This window comes from Theropithecus gelada, chromosome 6, assembly GCF_003255815.1.
Source record: "Theropithecus gelada isolate Dixy chromosome 6, Tgel_1.0, whole genome shotgun sequence".
Taxonomy (NCBI): Eukaryota; Metazoa; Chordata; class Mammalia; order Primates; family Cercopithecidae; genus Theropithecus; species Theropithecus gelada.
In genome coordinates this window covers 171,732,049-171,752,389 of record NC_037673.1, presented here as the reverse complement: position 1 = coordinate 171,752,389, position 20,341 = coordinate 171,732,049, and the positions used below count along the sequence as shown (strand labels likewise).

At 41.3% G+C, this 20,341-nt stretch overlaps 1 protein-coding gene across 1 annotated transcript in view; it reads right to left on the bottom strand.

The window, feature by feature from the left end:
• Positions 1 to 304: 304 nt before the first annotated feature.
• SFXN1 (sideroflexin 1) overlaps positions 305 to 20,341 on the bottom strand; it is a 47,973-nt gene continuing 27,936 nt past the window's right edge. Inside the window, exons 3-10 of the mRNA XM_025389429.1 lie at positions 20,144 to 20,242; positions 18,824 to 18,899; positions 18,168 to 18,253; positions 16,796 to 16,923; positions 13,688 to 13,737; positions 8,096 to 8,145; positions 7,645 to 7,692; positions 305 to 3,105 (exon numbers count right to left, since the gene is read on the bottom strand). Of these exons, the coding sequence (XP_025245214.1) occupies positions 3,009 to 3,105; positions 7,645 to 7,692; positions 8,096 to 8,145; positions 13,688 to 13,737; positions 16,796 to 16,923; positions 18,168 to 18,253; positions 18,824 to 18,899; positions 20,144 to 20,242 (634 nt within the window). The 3' untranslated portion in view covers positions 305 to 3,008. The remainder of the gene's footprint in view (positions 3,106 to 7,644; positions 7,693 to 8,095; positions 8,146 to 13,687; positions 13,738 to 16,795; positions 16,924 to 18,167; positions 18,254 to 18,823; positions 18,900 to 20,143; positions 20,243 to 20,341) is intronic.

The window sequence follows — 20,341 nt, the reverse complement described above, 5'->3', positions numbered from 1 at the left end:
AGTGGTGTTGGCCATCAGAGTTTAAAGCCAAAATCCATCCCCCATGCCCATCATTAATATTCCTGGAATCACACTGTCGTTGGGGTTTGGGGCGGGGTGGGTGTGCCTCTATGTATATGAGGTTCAAAAAGGTGGAAGACTGGTAGCTCAAAATAGAAATATATTTCTTGTCAAAGGCAAAATACAAAAATATCTTTTCATTAGGAGTTGCTGATGGTACTGCAGATACTAAGTTTGAATGAAAAGTACCATCAATTGTAACATACAAATTGCTTTATCCTTTATGTACAAATAAAAGAGAGAATTTATTTTCATTCTGAGTTTATTTAACATTTCATCCAGTTGAACTGAAATAATACATGGCCTCCAATACTGGCAAGACACTGTGCTAATACTGAAATAAAAACTGCCAGTCAGTAAACACTTACAATCATAATCCTTTATATCGTGTTAATAGAAATATTAATAACTACTTAGCTTTACAAGCTTATTGCACTTCATGTGGATTTTTTTCTCCAGAAAGGGTATTTCTAAAAGATCGGCAAGGATTGCCAATCTTGGTTTATTTGTTCTTTGTTATAAACCATGATTAACATACACAGTTTATAGCTTTATATAAAAGTATTAAGAGTCTGAAGCATCAAAAAACAACGTTTAAAAAGACGCAGCTCCATGTTCATCATCCCTTTTATAATCTTTTCTTTTTTTGAGATGGAGTTTTGCTCTGTCGCCCAGGTTGGAGTGCAATGGTGTGATCTCGGTTCACCGCAACCTCCGCCTCCCGGGTTCAAGCGATTCTCCTACCTCAGCCTCCCGAGTAGCTGGGATTACAGGTGTGTGCCACCACGCCTGGCTAATTTTTTGTATTTTTAGAGACAGGGTTTCTCCATGTTGGCCAGGCTGGTCTCAAACTCCTGGCTTCAGGTGATCCAACTGCCTTGGCCTCCCAAAGTGCTGGGATTACAGGGGTGAGCCACCGCGCCTGGCCATTCCTTTGATAACTTTTAACACACATAACTGGAGTGTGTAAAATTTTGGTTAGTTTGTCAGTCTTCTAACCAGTCATGAGCTCTTCACTGGAGGTTAACATTCTGAAACGGAGCTACAGATTACCTGGTGCCGGGAGGACTCTGAGAGGAGCAGGACACCTGGGGCAGGCAACCGTGCCTTAGCTTCCTACGAAAAGAGTCCCTTCAGCACCTTATGGAGATCTGCCCTGAATTTCAGGCTTTTACCACTTTTTAAAGAGACATGTCGAGGACAACAGAGCCTGTCCAAGACCAGAGTGTCACGGGAAAGCCATTTTGCTTCCAATGGTTTAAGACAAAAAATCTAAATGAGGAGATTCTGGCAGCATCAAGGAAGGCTCCGAGTGGCCCAAAGCTTCAGATCTATTAATCCTTTCAGAGAAAAGAGAAACACAGACACAAGGCACGCCATTTTTTCTTTATGAGGAAATTCAGTCTGGTCACATTGTCAGAAAAAAAATCTGCCAAAACTAAAGAGTTTCTATATATTTTTTCACTTACAATCTCTGAATACAATGATCTACACTTCGTGAAACGTCGCCCCTCAGTATCCGTGGGTGGCTGGTTCCAGGACCGCCCTCCGATACCAATATCTGCGGATGCTCAAGTTCCTGATATAAAACGGCGCAGTATTTGCATATAACCTAGGCACATCCTCCTGTATACTTGATAAATCATCTCTAGATTGCTTATAACACCTAATACAATGTAAGCACTATGTAAATAGTTATTATACTGTATTGGTTTTTAAATTTGTATTATTTTTCATTATTATGTATATTTTGTATCTTTTTAAAAAATATTTCCCATCCAAACTTGACTGAATTCACAGATGTAGAGCTCATGGATACAGAGGGCCGACTGTCTACGACGTTGGACATCTACAGACTTGAAACATAATCTGTTATATTAAATATATTATCTGTGAAATCACTACAGATGATGTAAACAGTGGTACATTTCATTATCTTCCAATGAAGTGGAATGCAACATACAATATTCAAGTAAAATTCACTGTGACTGATTCATACACATTATCACTGTATCTTTCTGAAAGCCAAAGAGATCTATAAGGATGACAAGAAAAGACATGTAGGTAGCTGGAACTGTAGTCTCACTTCTTACCAAAAAAAAAAAACCAATGAACTAGATTCAGCCCACTCACACAGCATTGGTATTGAATATACTTCCAAAATTTGACATTTGTACATTTCAGTAATTTCATTATTTGATGTAAATAATTGACTATAAAGTCAATAACTGCAAGGTAAGATTAACATCTTTATAAGAACACAAAACAATAAATTAAAAGTCAACCAAGGCAATCCACCCACAATCTGAATGTATATAATGATCTAGCAGGAAGGCATGTTGCCGTGGTCCGTGACTGACTTTTGGAAGGGGTGTGAAGGAGCTTTCACCCTCCAAATCCAAAAACTTCGTTACCTTCATTGGGCCAGCACAGTCCCCACACTAGAAGCAAACTGCCCTTAATATTTCGGGGTAAGTTTTTATACATTAGCCCAGAGCTTTTGTATTTTCCCAGTTCACTGCTGAGCTCTCCTTGATTTGGAATGGGAGTGAGATGAAAATTCAATATTTTAAACAGATTCTCTTTTCATTGATTGATAATCAATAGAATATTTACTGACCATACACTGAGCACCTATTCTATGTCTATTAGTACTTTTTTAAAACCCTGGGTGATGGCTGGTATACTGTCTTTGAAAAACAATGACTATAAAAGCTAAAGGAAGGGTATTTCTATAAATCATAACATGATTCAATGTAAGGGAGTATCAGGCACTTGGCCCATGCCAGGTGCTCTGTTAAAGTAGCAGCTTTATTCTAAAAGGCGAATGTGGATCTTTAAAAGGTTTCTGTAACTGGGAGAACCCAGGTTGAACAGGATTTTTCTCACCAGTATGGCTACACCAGCTTTGCAGTGGCAGAATGAGCTGCAGAGGTTTCCTCCTTGCTTTACAGTCCCTTATTAAAGTACACACGTCGCAATTCAGGATGGCTCTCTTGGATCTTAGCTTGCAACTCGGCCTCCAAGCTTGTCACAGACATGGAACTGGGATAAGGGAGAAATGACAGGGTTATTACACAGGCAGAGGTGAGAATCAGGATCTAGAAAGAGCATGGAGAAGGCACAGGCGTGGAGATCCCAGGACTGGTACAGTGGGTCTTGTTGGAGAAATGCTTCATACGGCTAGAAAACAAGATGATGTTCCTTTCAAAAAATTGTCACTCATAATGGAAGAAATGCATCTTAAGAACCCAACACCCAACTTTTCCCTCTCACGTTATTAAAAGGTGAAATCTCTTATTGCTGGCAAGAGGGTATGGTGATGACACTCTCAGACCCTGCTGGTGCTGGAAAAACCGTTTGTGGCAATGCCACTTCCTAAGAAAAACAGTATCAATCATTTGCAATGTTCACCATTGATAAAAAAAGATATATGCAGTCAGTGAAATGTATAACATTAATAATTTGCCTGCATTAATGTGCTTTTGTTTACCATATATAATACATGCTTATTGAAAAAATTTCAGAAAATACTAAAATGTACAAAAAAACCCCAAAACATTTATAATCCCACTGAGAGATAACTACTGTTAGTCTTTAAGTGCTTAAGAATGTATTTGAAGGTATTATGGGTATATATATATATATATATATATATATAAAAAAGCTTATTCTTTGAGAGAAACGCATACTCATTAAAGTATAAAGAAAATTGTCCAGAATACCTACCAGAAAAACTGCTAATATTTTGATATGTAATTAGTTTAAAAAAAAATTTGAGGCTGGGCGCAGTGGCTCACACCTGTAATCTCAGAGCTTTGGGAGGCTGAAGCAGGAGGATGTCTTGAGGCCAGCAGTTTGAGACCAGCCTGGGTAACCTAGTGAGACCCAAATTTTTGTATCTATCAAAATAAAAAATAAGACAGGTGTGTTGGTGTATGCCTGTGGCCCCAGCTACTCAGGATGCTGAGATAGGAGGATTGCTTGAGCCCAGAAGTTCAAGGCTGTAGTAAGCTATGACTGTGCCACTGCACTCCAACCTGGGCAAGAGAGTGAGACCCTGTCTCTAAAAAACAATAAAAAAATTGGTATTTAATATAGTTGACATGTGATAGACTGTAAGGTTAAAAAAAAGTCAGGATACAAGTTTATATTTCAAATATGCAAAACAAATTTTAACAATTACGAATATAGAAAAAAGGTAGGAAAAAAAAAATCCCACGATGGCTACTGCTTATGTAGTGGGTCTTTGAGTCATTTTACTCAATGATGACATTGATGATGGTAATGATAATGGCTATGACTTATTGCTCATTTGCTGGGCCAGACATTATGCATTTTAATCCTTATGAAAACTCTAGAAGTCCAGTATTATCATAATTGTACAGGTAAGGAAACCTGAGGTGCAACTGAGATGTTGAAGGCAGATCCTTCTTGATCCCGAAGCCCTGCTATGCCGCCTCTTGGTCCTTCTGTTTTGCCATTGATCTCTAAGTATCTGTAATTACTACGAATGTATGTTAAAGGCCCAAGTCTGATCTTGGAATTAAAGTTATTCAAACCTTGGTGGATGGTGGGGAGTGTTCTCTTTTTTATCTTCCAGGAGAGTTTGTTCAAAATTGGAATAATCTGTTTCTTGACAGCTGGAAAAACTTACCTGTAAAACTACCTGTTTCTTGTGTTTTCTTTGTAGGAGGAAGATTAAATGCTGCTTCAGCTTCCTTAATGACTATCTTGCTTATTCTGACTTTTTAATTTTTCAGCTTTGCTAATATTTTTTCCAGAAATTTGTCTATTTTGCCTGTTTTCAAATCTATTGGTATAATGTTATTATTTTTAATCACCGCTGAATCTACAGTTATGCCTCTTTTTCATTCATATTATTTGTGATTTTCTCTCTCTTTTTGTTTTGATTAATCTCACCAGACAATTGTCTATTTTGTTTCTATTTTCTTTTTTTTTTTTTTTGAGACAGAGTCTCGATCTGTTGCGCAGGCTGGAGTGCAGTGGCCAGATCTCAGCTCACTGCAAGCTCCGCCTCCCGGGTTCACCATTCTCCTGCCTCAGCCTCCCGAGTAGCTGGGACTACAGGCGCCCGCCACGTCGCCCGGCTAGTTTTTTGTATTTTTTTAGTAGAGACGGGGTTTCACCGTGTCAGCCAGGATGGTCTCGATCTCCTGACGTCGTGATCCGCCCATCTCGGCCTCCCAAAGTGCTGGGATTACAGGCTTGAGCCACCACGCCCGGCCTATTTTGTTTCTATTTTCAAAGAACCAAGTTTTCACTTTGTTGATCCTCTACTCTTTCTGTTATTTATTTCTGATCTTAATCTCCTTCCTTCCTTCTTTTCTGATGTTTATTCTTTTGTGCTTTTTTTAAAGTTAAGTTGGACATTTAGTGCATTGATTTTTATCCATTATTCAAAATATAAACATTTAAAGCTATAAATATCTCTCAAAGCAACACATTTGCTGCTTCTCAAAAATGTTAATAAAGAATGTTTTCATTATCACTTGTTCACATGGGAGATGGGCAACTGTGGCGCATTCATACAATGCACTATGATACAACAATAGCAACGAATGGACTACAGGTACACGCAATAATGTAGATGAATCTTAGTTCTGATACTGAATAAAAAGAACAAGTACTAGAAGACTATATATCTTATGATAGTGTGACACCCTTGTCTAACAAGTTCCTAAGAAGACAAACTAAAGACACATACACAAATATAAAATGCAAGAGCATGAAATTCAGTATAGTGGTTAAATCTGCAGGGGAGGCAGGGACACAGGTTGGGAGGAGTCTATAAGATGTAACTTATTGGAGATAAATATACATATAAATATATATATATATATATATTTTTTTTTGAGATGGAATCTCACACTGTTGCCCAGGCTGGAATGCAGTGACGTGATCTTGGCTCACCACAGCCTCCACCTCCTGGGTTCAAGTGATTCTCCTGCCTCATTGGGCACCGAATTTGTGGATGTTCATTATATTACTAGTATAAATAAAATAAAAATAAGGAAAACAGGGTCATGCTTGGATCAATGAGGATACTATATTACAAGCCAAGGAATATTATTAATCCTACTCTATGAAACCGAGGAGCCAGGGACCTAAAGAAGCCAAACATACAAACAATGTATAAACAATAAAACAGAGTAAGAAGTTATTTTAAAATACAGTAAAACAAAAGACCATTGGTTTCACAAATGTAAAACCACACGCTTTCTGAGGGCCTTGACCTGAGGACACTAGTAGTTACAGAAAGCTTTTCATTTCTACACCTAGAGTTTAAATGAATCTTAAAAAATAAATGTTAGACTATATATATTTTTTTTCTCGCAGCACTCAAAGAAAATCAAGGCCAAAGTAGAAAGTTTCTCTATGGGTTTTCAAATCTAAAATCTTTTCAACCTGAAAATAATTACAGCTACATTTCTTAGGCGTTTCCTTGGTATCAGGCACGCCCCTCGGCATTTTATGTGCTCGAAGTCTAAATTGCTAAATCAAGGTCAGCTGCTGAACACCAGCGTTCATAAGCCCACATACTATAGACATGGACATTCTCAGGTTGAGCCCCAAGACTCTGGGGTTTGTGCAGTTAAACAGGTATCATTATCCCACTGTAGAGATGAGGAAATTCATCTGAATCAGGCTCCCAGAGCAAGTTCTGAAGGTCCTGCCCTCTTCACGGGGGGCTCCTCAGCAGGCCCAAGGTGATAAAGGGCTCCTGTCCATGAGGTTTAAATGTCTATTCAAAAACAGCGGGGTCGGAGACAGAGTGGGAGAGCAGATACAAGGTGGAGTTCTCCATCAGGTAGAGGCATGTGACCGCATTAGTTCTAGAACAGACACTTCATCCAAAACCGACTCCGCAAGGCTAGGGGATTAAAGACCGTATGTTCGGGACCTACCGGCCCACGAAGGAAAGGGTATTACCATGGCAAGGGGCCTGATAACACAGAAAACGACAGACAACAAAATGCCGCCGCTTTGCATGTTGGTGTCAGGTCAAGAGCAGGCTGGAGACCTGATGTTGAAAATGCCGATTTAATGCCAGTTAGTCCTGTTCTCACATCACAGGCAGGATTCAAGGGCAGCTTGTGATGAAAGGCATGCACGAGAAAGCTTTTAAGGCAAAAAACTAAGTGGGAAGAAGGGAAGCAAATATACCAACCACCTAAGCTAAGTGCATATAATTGCTGTCCCTGGGGGCGGAACTTACATCCTATCATATCTGTATTACAGATGCATTTGCCAATGGATTGGACCATATTTTAAATTTTCATAAAAGCAAATTTGCACCAGAGTTAATCTGATTCTTATAAAAGAATAAAGCGTTTTAAAATTTAATGGAAGGGGGTAGAAAAGAACTGGGTACATCTGAAATTAGGCAGATGTGGGTTTGATTTCTGCCTCCATCCCTTCCTTTTAGAGACCCTGGCTTCAGTATCTTTTGAGTCTCAACTTCCCTGCCAATGAAATGGAATAATGGCACCTGCACCTTCCATTGGTTTTTAGGATTAAAACTCATGATTATTCTGAAGAATAACAAATACAAATACATACCTTTTCTGAGGAAACAGGGCACAACACAGGGGTGTAGCAAACACCAAACTTAAAAAAAAATACAAAAAAAGGTCAGACCATTTTAAATGGTTAACTTTTCAGATTATTTTTCTATTTTACAACAATCCCTTCTTTCTTCAGAGCATTATGTTCTGTGTTGTCTAACAAAAATAAGTCCTGTTTGTGTAAGTTTTATTACCTAGGATTGCCAAAATAATGGAAAAATCACAGAGATAAAACGATTTAAAAAAGAATCACATGAATAGCCCCCATGTTGTAGGTTCCTCTAAAGACAGTTTACTTCTATTTAATTATCTGGGGCCATGCATTCCAGACGTTCTGAGATGGCTCATTTTCAAAATTTGTATCCCATATTACCCAGTCACCTTTCATACGCTGTGTATTTATATTTTAAAAAGAAATTAATTATGTAAAAGTAATTTCTACTCACCAGAAGCCAACTAACCCAACTTGAATGGGTGCGTTCATCCACGGGAACCTCTGCGTTGAGAAATAAATGACTTTGAATACTTTTCATACAGGGTCTTAGAGACAATTTCTTGTGATTAACTGGAAGGAACCTCACCATATTTCAAGATCCAGATAGAAGGTGGTTAGTGAAATTTGGGGGAAACGCTGCAACAACGGTGTTAGCCTAACTTCCTGTAGCCTTCTTTGATCTGTAAATCAGCACCCACGCAAAGATCAAGTGGCTTCTGTTTTTTCCCACATCCCCCCATTTAATCTGAGCACTGCCTGGGTATATAGTGGAGGTGGGGAGATAGCTGTCATTTAATTGTAACGTATCCCCTGGCTGAGGAGATAGGATAGCCTGGTGCCAAGGTCTCAAGTCTCTGCCCTTCCGGTTGGTTCCTGACTGTGGGGAAGCACAGGCAGAGTGTAGCCTCTCCAAGCTTCCGTTTCCTTGTTATGGTGCAAAATGAACATCATTAACAGCTTCCTAAAAGTGTGCGGAGGAAGATGCCAGATCACATTCATGAAGCACCTAGTATAGTGGCTGGAATATACCAGAAACCCAACAAATGCTCACCATCCCTCACCCCACTTTGCACCTCGTCTTTTTGGTTTTAGTTGCTGTCAGTATGGTTAAAACTATTTCTAGCATAAAACATTTTTGCTAGTCACACTTTTTTTTTTTTAATGGAAATGAACAAGTTGGTTGGTCTTTTGGAGAATAAATGCTGTTAGATTTTTAGTTTTAAAAAAGGAGTGGTACTTCAATACACAATATAAAGAGTGATGAGATATATGGTTATATAAATAGGGCCACAGAAATCACTGCAACCAAGGTGGTGTGAGCTGGTTGTAATGAAATCAGCCAGCGTAGTTAGGAGTCAACACAAGCTGTTAGAAGACAACGTGCATGGGAGGCGTACCCTGGTCCCCAAAGAGACTCCTCTGGAGAAAAGGTTCATCAGGGTTGGCGTAAGAGGGGAAAGGGATGGATTAGAGAGGAAGGGAGAAGCATCGGCAAGGAAACTGACCCCTACAGGTTACACAGAGGGGTCTCTCTCCTCAAAAGACAGAACGAGGCTGGGCGCGGTGGCTCAAGCCCGTAATCCCAGCACTTTGGGAGGCCGAGACGGGCGGATCATGAGGTCAGGAGATCGAGACCATCCTGGCTAACACGGTGAAACCCTGTCTCTACTAAAAATACAAAAAAACTAGCCGGGCGAGGTGGCGGGCGCCTGTAGTCCCAGCTACTCGGGAGGCTGAGGCAGGAGAATGGCGTCAACCCGGGAGATGGAGCTTGCAGTGAGCTGAGATCTGGCCACTGCACTCCAGCCTGGGTGACAGAGTGAGACTCCATCTCAAAAAAAAAAAAAAAAAAAGACAGAATGAAAAGGAAAACACTATCTTTGGCAACCGTCTCTGTTTGATGGTGAAGGATTGTCATAAGGAGATGCTAAATACTCCCCTAGCACTTCCTATCCAGGTGACATCTGGGCTGGGACAGACTTGGTGATGGGAGGGTAGGCATAGTACTGAGCGAGAGCCTGTTCATGGATGAACGTGAACCTGTGAGAGCAGCCACCTCATTTTAAGTAGACTCTGGTCTGCAGCAAACTGGGCTAATCTGTTAGCCAAAAGAGAGCAGCTGTGTGCCACCTTGGAGGCGGGCATGTGCAAACTACGTGCTGACTGTGGCTCACGCAGAGGGTTTTGATGGAAAGGCTCCTCGCACAGACAAGGCTCCTAGACAATTACAGTATCCTGCCAAAACCCAACCTGATACCATGTCTTCTTCCAGCTCCTACCCCAGCATCCCATCCTGCCTTATTCATCCCTTCCTCTCCATCAGAAAGTCAGATACAACATTCGTCAGCTGGGATGCTGGTGTTTCACTAGATATTCACAAAATGTCTCAAGGTAGAGACATATCATACCTAACAGAACTGTGCAAACAGAGGGTGTTTAGATGAAAAGTCTAAATGAGTTAAAGACAGTAATTATATGTTTAAAATATATATATATATATATTTTTCAATGAAGTAAAAAGCTCAAAGTTAGGCTGGGCACAGTGGCTCATGCCTGTAATCCCAGCACTTTGGGAGGCCGAGGCGGGCAGATCATGAGGTCCAGAGATCAAGACCATCCTGGCTAACATGGTGAAACCCCATCTCTACTAAAAATGCAAAAAATTAGCCAGGTGCAGTGGTGGGCGCCTGTAGTCCCAGCTACTTGGGAGGCTGAGGCAGGAGAATCGCTTGAACCCGGGAGGCGGAGGTTGCAGTAAGCCGAGATCGTGCCACCGCACTCCAGCCTGGTGACAAAGCAAGACTCGGTCACACACACACACACAAAAGGCAAAAAAAGAAAAACCCTTAAAAGTTAATGACTCTAAATTCTCTCTCCCTCCATGATCTTTTTCTAATAGCTTTATTGACATACAACTGCACATATTTGAAGTGTGTAAGTTCTGACATCTATATGCAGCTGTGAAGCCATAAGCACAATCAAAATAATGAAAATATTTACCACCCCGAATGTTTTTCTTGCTCCTGTACCCTTTGCAGTTCCTCCCTCTTCCATAAACCCTGCACCCCATTATATGGCAACCTCTCATCTTTCTGTCACTAGATTTAGTTTACATTTTCTAGGACTCGATATACAGTATCTATTCTTTTGTGTAATTACTTTGAGACCCCTTCATGTTGTGTGTAGCACTAGTGTGTTACTTTTTATTGCTGAGTTAAGTGTTCCTTTGTATTCACAAGGTGTTTATCCATTTTCCTTTTGTTGAGCAATTTGAGCTGTTTCTAGTTTTTGGCTACCACAAATAAAGTTGCTATGAACATTTGTCTTTCATGGACATGTGCTTCTATTTTTCCTAGGTAAAGAAGTAGGAAAGAAAAGGCTGGATCACAGGGCAGCATCTGTTTAACTTTGTAAGAATCCGCCTCAATATTTTCTCACATGACTGTACCGCATTAATTCTCACCAGCACTGGGGAAGGTTTCAGTTCTTCCATTTCCTCACCAACACTTGTTATGATTAATCTTTTTAGTTTTTGACATTCTAATAAGCGTTGAGTGGCAGCTCATGTGGTTTTAATTTAGATTTCCCAATGACTAAAGATACTAAGCATTTTTTAGGTGCTTGAGAACTGTATGTATTTGGTAAGGTGTCTGTTCAAACCTTCTGCCCAGCTTAAGGGCTGAGGATCCTTTATGTATTCTGGACACAAGTCCTTTATCACATACATGCCTTGTAAACATTTTTTCCCATGCCGTTTCTTCTCTTTTCATTTTCTGTGTAGTTTTAAGAACAGAATTTTAAAAATCCGATGAAGTCTAATTCATCAATTTTTCTTTCATGGGCTGTGCTTTTTGTGTTGAGTCCAATAAGTCTTTGCCTAGCCCTAGTGTTCTACTGTATTTTCTTCTAGAAGTTTTATAGTTGTAGACTTTTACATTTAGATTCTATGAACCACTGAGAGTTAATTTTTATATATGATATAGTCAATTCCTTACACATTGCCTACATCCCAGCCAACCTCACCATCCACAAATCTCCAACAATTCCTGCTCTGTGTACTTGCTGGGCTTCTGCAGAGCGTGTGGCCCTCACCCCGTCCTCTTCAAAGAAGTCTCTGCTCACCTACACCAGTTGGGTAAGATACCTCCTATGCGCTCCCTCTGTGCCCCAAACTTTAAACACTGTGTATTTTCACAATCTGTCTTGCGCCTCTTCCCTATATGCTCCCTGAGAGCAGGAGTCACATCCTCTTTCTGGGACTCTAGTGTCTACCACATCGCTTGGCATAAACAAGCATTCAGCAAAGGGCTGTTGAAAAAAAAACATGAATGAACAAATAAATGTTACATTCCCATTCAACTAGCAGTCCTGAAAGCCTACTGAGTAGACACAGCAGTCCAAATTTATAAAAGGGAATATAAAAGAATTAGAACTTAAGGAATAAGAACTAGCATAGGACCCAAACCATATCAATTTCGCTCCCAATGAACGTGCCATTAAGAATGACCCAAGTGTAAAGAGACAATGGAACTATTCTTCAAGAACACTGTTCACAGAAGCACCAGATTTTAGGCAGCGAACTTTTTGGTTTACTGCAAAAATTTCCGTGAGTCACCTGCCTACAGCTGATGCCTTTTTTCCCAGCTCTCCACTTGGGGAGAGATAAGGCGTGGGGGGATGGATGAGTCATACTGAATGCTCCCCAAGCATCATCGTTTAAAAAAGCCCAGAATGTTCAATTAATTTCTTGTTTGCGGAGGAGTCTGGTCATTTCTAAGGTAAAAGCCCAGATGAGTACATCCTTGCAGAGGAGGCACACCTGGCCCTGGGGCAGTGGGAACAAGCGGAAGGCCAACCAAGGTGAACACCACCGCATGGGTATCATGAGCTGCCGAGGAAGTGATCTCTTCAGCCTTTGCGGAAGGGGCACGGTGAAGCCTGCCTTCACAATAGAATCTGAAAGTGTTTTGAACATGGAAAAGTAGGGATTTTAATATAAGCTGCCTCTGTGTCATAAGCAATGACTGTACTATCATTTCTGTCCTACGGTACTCTCTGCATGGGTGAAATGCAACACTGACGTATACCAGCAACCATGAACTTGGGGAGTGGTAGGTGTGCATGGGTACCTTAACAGTATTTAGCCATTAGTTTTTCAGAGCAATTATCTCTCATTGAGGTGTGAAGGACTACAGCTACAACCAGGCCCCCTTGTAGCCACTGAGGTGCCAGGACTGAGCCATGAGCTGTCCTGATCATCTCTCTGGACCTTCATGTGGGGTTCTGAAACCAGTGGGCCCTTCCATGTGGGGAGTGGGGCAGGTAGGGGGCTTCGGTGGGAAAAGTAGGTGAGGCGACACACTTCCAAATGATGATCAAAGGGTACGATATCAAGCAAAGCTAAAAAAAACCACAACTTAAGATGAAAGTGGGGAGAACACAACAGTTATTCATCTTATCATTGTGTAACAGCCTGGAACAATGCGGCAATGGTGGGCTAAGATGGGGCTAACTGCTTTTATCATTTGCCAGCTCCTTCGCATGAGAAAATGCCAGGAAAATATCTACAGAAATTTCCATCTGTCACAGCAAGAAACTTATGCAACATGCCCAACTGTCTTCTGTTCAGTGTTTGTCACTGAGATGAGAGGAACTGTGGTAACTGTTCCCAAACTGAGACCCCATGAAGCTGCTACTCTGAATGATTTTTTCATTCCTGATAGGATGACTACTGACTTGTACACATATCATTCCAAATTCACATCATCCCTTCATTTTTACCCAGCCAGGCATCCAATAGATGACTGTGTGTGTAACTGAGTTAAAACCTCTCAAAAGTAGCAGTCTTTATTTACAAAAAGCTTTTTCAAATATCTGAGATTAGAAATCAAATCTTCCTGGGAACATCTTTTTATTTACGTAAGTGCCCAGGAGAAAGTGGCCTTCAAATTCTATACTGTTTAGGTAAGAAATACTCTGTACAGTTTGAAATCTAAAAGGAAATAAAAAGGGTTGAGAAAATGACAAAAGAACTACAGCTTACCTTCAAAAAGGCTTTCTTTTCCAAAGTGTTCATAATGAATGGAGGGATGGCTGCAAATAAAGACAGATCCACTTAAATCTTTATTTAATGTCAATTTTCAGCTTACATTTTTTTTTTTCAACCATTTAACAGAAAACTTCTGTCACTTTTAGGCTGTTTCCACTGTCACAGTAAAAACAGTTTGTAGTAATTCTTTAAATTATTACATTTGAATTTATTAAATTGAAAACTGTTCCTGTTTTCTAAATTTTTGAAAAGTCATATCACATCCTCTGCCAGCCAGATCATTTTATAATCTTGAAAATAACTTTACTTTTAGGTTTAAATAGGCAAAAATAAAAATATCAAGAACTTTTTCTTCCAGTATTAATAAAACAAAGTGCACAAGGCAGGGAGGATGGTGTAAAGAATCCTGCCTTGGAGTCAGGCAGAAACTGCTTCCGTACAGACTAGACCAGGGGTCCCCAATCCCTGGGCCATGGACTGGTTTGGATCTGTGGCCTGTTAGGAACTGGGCCGCACAGCAGGAGGAGGGCAGCGGGCAAGTGAATGAAGCTTTAGCTGTATTTATAGCCACTCCCCATTGCTTGCATTATGCTTGCGCTCTGCCTCCTGTCAGATCAGCGACCGCATTACATTCTCACAGGAGCCCGAACTCCACTGAGAACTGCACATCCAAGGGATCTAGGTTGCCCGCTCCTTATGAGAATCCAGTGCCTGATGATCTGTCACTGTCCCCCATCACCCCCAGATGGGACTGTCTAGCTGCTGGAAAACAAGCTCAGGGCTCCCACTGATTCGACATGATGGTCAGTTGTGTCATTATTTCATTATATATTACAATGTAATAATAATAGAACTAAAGTGCACAATAAATTTAATGTGCTTGAATCATCCTGAAACCATCCTCCTGACTCCCGGTCCATGAAAAAATTGTCTTCCATGAAATGGGTCCCTGGTGCTAAAAAGGTTTGGGACCGCTGGGCTAGACCACTTGCTAGCTGGGTGACCCTGGAGAAGTTACCTAACTTCTCTGAACTTCAGTTTTCTGTTTTCTTTTTCTATAAAATGGGGGAAATTGGATACAATAATGCATGTAAAACACTGGGTATGTGGTGGACAGCATTTGTTCATTTGCTGACAACTTTTATCAGACTAAACTGTCATATCCACTACTTCAATACGTCAATTATTCTTATAAATTGCACTGGGACAGAAAGATTGTATTTCTCCTCTGGGGACTAAATAGTGTTTAAAATAGCCAAATCACTAGAAATGGATTTGATGGGCTGGGCTGGCTGAACTCTTAAGAGGAGTGAGGCAATTCAAACCAGAAAAGACCACAATCAAAAGCAAACCCAGGGCCGGACATAGTGGTTCACAACTGTAAACCCAGCATTTTGGGAGGCCAGGCTGGGCGGATCATTTGAGCCCAGGAGTTCTAGACCAGTTGGGCAATATGACAAAACCCTGTTTCTACAAAATATATAAAAATGAGGTGGGTGTGGTGGCACATGCCTGTAGTCCCAGCTACTTGGGAGGCTGAGGTAGGAGGATCACCTGAGCCCAGGGAAGTTGAGGCTGCAGTAAGCCATGATCACAGCACTGCACTCCAGCCTGAGGGACAGGGCAATGCCCTGTCTCAACAACAACAACAACAACAACAACAACAACAACAACAACAAAACAAACCCAGGGCAGAAGCTGGAGCTGCAACCTCGATTCCAGCAAATCTGTAAATCAGGGCTCAGCAGGCACACCGGGGTGGGTTCCATAGCCTCCTCTTAGGTTAGTGACAAACGTGCTGGTCCCTGGACTCAGGGGATGCTTTGCCCATGTTTCAGGACTGTGGCTATGCAGCCACCCCTACAGAACACATTAGCCTCAGACAGGGCACCAAGGCACTCCTGTATGAAATCAGATAATAGCAGTTTTCCCCCAATTTGCCGGAATGTGAATAGAATGTTCCTCAAAGTTTTCCTTCATGCACTTTTCTTCAACTTTTGTTGCCTGCTCTGCCTGCCTGCTAACGAGCAGTCACAGTGACAAAGGGAATTTAAAAACCTCCAGAAAGTATTAACGGATGACTTGACAGCAGCTGGTGAAGTATACTTCATTGGCGAGCTTCATTTTAATTGCCAAGTGTTGTTTGCGTTCAGTTTAGATGATGAAAATGAAACATACTAATTTCTGTTTGTTTTCTGTGAAGAGCACTCTAACTCCCAGGCCCTCTGATTTCTCAGTCTGAGAACTTTCTTTAGGCCCCGGTCTGAAGATAGCTTTAAGCAGCCTTAGGGTGGACTAGAGAATCTCAGCAGAACTAAATACAATGTAGAGTTTCTGTTTCTGGTCATGCTGATCCCAGCCTCTATAGGGAAAACTGACTAGTTGCTTGGCACACAATTTATCAATAGCTGCTCTAACCATTCCAATTTGCTCCATCAATTCCTTCTGGTCAAATTCCTGCTGTATGGCCCTGGTCCAGCCCATCACTGCCTCTTGCCTGGATTACCGAGGCAGCCTCCTGGACAGCCTCCACTGAACATTCTCGTTCCCCTTCAGCCGATTCTCAATCCACCACCCAGAGTCACACAAATAAAACCTAAGTCAGACTGTGCTGCTCCTGTATCCAAAACCCTGCCTGGCTTCTTACCTCTCAGACTAAATCCCAAGTGTGAAATGCCAGGGCCGCCATCCATGCTCTGCTGTCTGTGGCCTCCTGACTACCTTCCTACTGCTCCCCACCCCTCCCACTGTGCCCTAGCTGCACCTGCACCCATAATGCCTGCAACACACCAGGCAAACTCCTGCCTGTGGTTCCCTCTGCCAGAATATTCATCCCCGATACCCACTTGGCTCACTCCCACACCTCCACCTAGTGCTCTTCCCGGCTGCCCTACCTCCACCCCCACATGCCCTAGCCCCCTACCCCCTTAGCCCTCATCACCACTGCACATACTATAACTTTATTTACTTGTTTATTTTCTGCCACCCCCACGGGAAGGCGATTTCCACTAAGAGGCATGATATTTGTCTTTGTTTTCTGGTTCACAGATCTGTGAACGCTTGTTCAACCTGTACTGGAATAAATGACAAAGTCCTGCTAACCCATGCCAGGGGCTGCCATGAGAATCCTGGACACGACGACTTGTGTGATGGCTTGTTTCGCAGCGTTCGCTGACTCCCCCAAGCGGTTCCCATTTTCATCTGTGACAGGAATGCCAACTTTGAGTTCCCTGCAGAGCAAAACACATACAGAGAGCTCCACCAATGCCTTCAAGAAATGTCCCGAAACAGTACGATGTTGGGAAAGATCAAGCCTCTACTTAATTAAAATACCCACTCAAGTGTCATTTTTTGGTACTGACACATCTTTTTTTTTTTTTTTTTGAGACAGAGTCTCACTCTGTTGCCCAGGCTGGAGTGTAGTGGTGCTATCTCTGTTCACTGCAACCTCCGCCTCCCAGGTTCAAAGCGATTCTCCTGCCTCTACCCGAGTAGCTAGAATTATAGGTGTGCGCCAGTGTGCTGGCTAATTTTTGTATTTTTAGTAGAGACGGGGTTTTGCCATGTTGGCTGGGCTGGTCTTGAATTCCTGACCTCAGGTGATCCACTTGCCTCGGCCTCCCAAAGTGCTGAGATTACAGGTGTGAGCCACTGCGCCTGGCAGACACATCTATTTTTAAATGCCATGGACAAGTTTAATCCTCCTTTGATAGAAATAAAACTAAAACAACCTAGTAAACTTTTAAAACCTTTTTCAGTAACAATACGATTCGAAGGGTGGATATGCTAACTTCAATCTATGCTCATGTGCAAATTTGAGCAACTTTCCAAATGAGAAACAGACATAACACACCACATTATTAAGTCAACAAACTTAGTATGCTGACATGGAAAGTCACTCGCACATGGCCCTATTGTATATTTATTAACTACATTTACTAACACTAAGTATAACTTCTACGGTTACCCCTGTTTTTTGTTATTCATTCCAAAATGCTTTTGTTGTCCTTTCTTCTCCTTTAATTTTTGCCAGTTCTAAAACAATACTTCCAAAGATACAGAATAATGTTACTTTAAGCTCCAAAAGAAAATTCTGGAGGGAAAAAAAGGAATCTAGTTTAGAGAATAAACTTTCTTTGGATAGACTTTGTCTAACCCAAGCACAACTCAATGTAAGCTTGAGATATATCTTTTAAACTTTTTATTATACAGACACAGAAAGACTATTCCAGCTCAGCCCCCTCCCCGCACTCCTCAGTCTGCTTCAATAATCAGTAACTCATGGCAAAGCTTGTTTTATCAACACACCCATCCTCATCCCCAACCCCAGATTATTGTGAAGGAAATCCAAGATCTCACCTAATTTCACCTATACATATTAAAACGAATATTTTAAAGTTTCAACAAAGCGAATTATTACAAGAGTCTCCCCCGTCAAGCACACGTCCCTACTGAGAGTGCATATTCGTCTTACCTTTGCCTCATTAATGGAATATTAATGCAATTAGCAGCAGCTACGGCAGCAAAGGGAACAAAACGTCCTATCAGTGGTGAGACATGCTGCAGAGGAGAAAATTTCAAAAGTTTTATCTTATTTTTCCTGTACTAGTGCATGGAAGTAACTTATTTCTTCTTGAAAACTCTGAAAAGTGCAGAGTCCTATTTGCATAGAAACTCAGGCCAAGAATACTTTCAAAATTTTCCTGGCAGTATTTGTATGTTTCCCACACGGGTGTGCTGGGACCGTGCAAGCTTCTAAGGCATTGTAGCTAAGTGTGGTTGCAGGAGGATGGGCTTTGGAGTGCCGAGACAGAGATGCTCTTACCTCTCTTCAGAGCTGTGGCCTGCGGCACACTGCCCACTACAATGCCTCTGGAGGGCTGTCAGGATGGTGAACATTTAGCACTTTGTACACAGAGCCAGGCCCAGACCACAGTCCTGGTAGGTGTTATCGGTGACAACTCTTCCCAAAGTTATTGGAAAATATAACTAAAATACGCAGTTGAAGATAAGGACTATAACAAAAAAGCCATATGACTTGAACTATTTTAAGAAATAATAGAGGGATTTAGAGCCAGACAGATGATAACAAATTAAGCAGCTTTATTATGGAAATAAAAATCTGAGTACCTTGGTCAATGCGTTGAGTCCCAGAGCTGTTGCTACGGCACCAGTTGTTGCAGAAACGTAAGCTGTTCCCAACTCACTGAAAAGAAAAAAGGATATCGTGTAGACAACGAGGGCATGTCAGGAAACTGGTGCAACATTATTTGAAGAAATAAAAGGGAAATATAAAAGAGAATGATTCAGAATGAAGAGTCTACAAAACAACATTATCACTCCACAAATAGGGGAATCTAGAGAAAAAGCAAGCAGACCCGTAAAAAAATGGGATTCTTCACACGTATCTTGACTGTAACTCCAAAAGCAGACACGTATTCTTTGAGGTGAGGTGGTTAAAATACATAAATAAATAAACATACAGACTTTGTATTCATGGAAAGGAGGGGAGCTGTGTGCTGCGTGTAGGAAGCTATGAATACAGGGGAATGCATATTGGGCTAAATGTGTGGAGCATATTTGTTTAAAATACTTCTCAAAATATTAATATACACACTGAAAGCAAAAACGAAGTGCTGCCATTTAAAAAATGATATCTTAACTGTATAAAAATACTAAGTCTTATCGTCCAAAAACTATAAAGCCCAAGCAATTCTCTCTTAAAAGAAATTTTAATTGCGATAAACACCACTGGGTTACAGAGTTCAAGATGTTCCATATGACAACTTTGTTCCATATGACAACAGTAGAAGAATACGGGTTGTCAAAAGCAATTTTAAGTGATAAAAAACTTTTCTTTCAAGTATAATACAATTACACTAACTAACATTTGTGGTTAACTAATCTTGTTAGCCTATTTTTCTTTTTAACAGGTGACAAAAAATTAAACTCATTGCTTTCTTTTGGGCTCCACAGATGAGCTATTTTAAAAACATATCAGATACAAAGGTCACACCGCCATGGTCTCCCCTTGATTTCTGCAGAGACCACACTTTGTCGCCTCTACTTTTAACGTTGGTGTCTGTCGACTCAGGCAGGGTAGATGGGGGAACAGCCTGTCACTTATCAGAGGCCAGGCTGGTGCTGCCTGCTGTGTGTTCTATAGGGCCATGAGCTTCAGGTTGAGAAGGAGGTATCATCCTATCAGTACCTCCAAAGCCATGAGTAACGTCTGAGAAGGCAGGCTGGAAGAAGACAGTTTTCTTGATAGAGAGAGAGAAAAAGAAACACTTGACTTTTTTGAAAAAAAGCTACAAAAGAAGATGCTACATAATATTCGGAACAATATAAAAATGTGTACACATACGCTTTTTTAAATAGGAGAGTATCACCACTTAATAAAATGAAGGTTGGAGAACTGCGGACAGTGGTCAAATCTCATAGCCTTACTTGACAGTGAGGGGTGCGTCTCCACTTCTGTTGGTGTAATTGACGACGGCATTGAAGGACTGGTTAATCCACTGCCAGAACAGCACAGCCGGCGTAGTCCTAAAACAGAGCCATCCGTCACATACCCACCATCACCGAGACCACTGTCAGAACAGCACAGCCGGCGTAGTCCTAAAACAGAGCCATCCGTCACATACC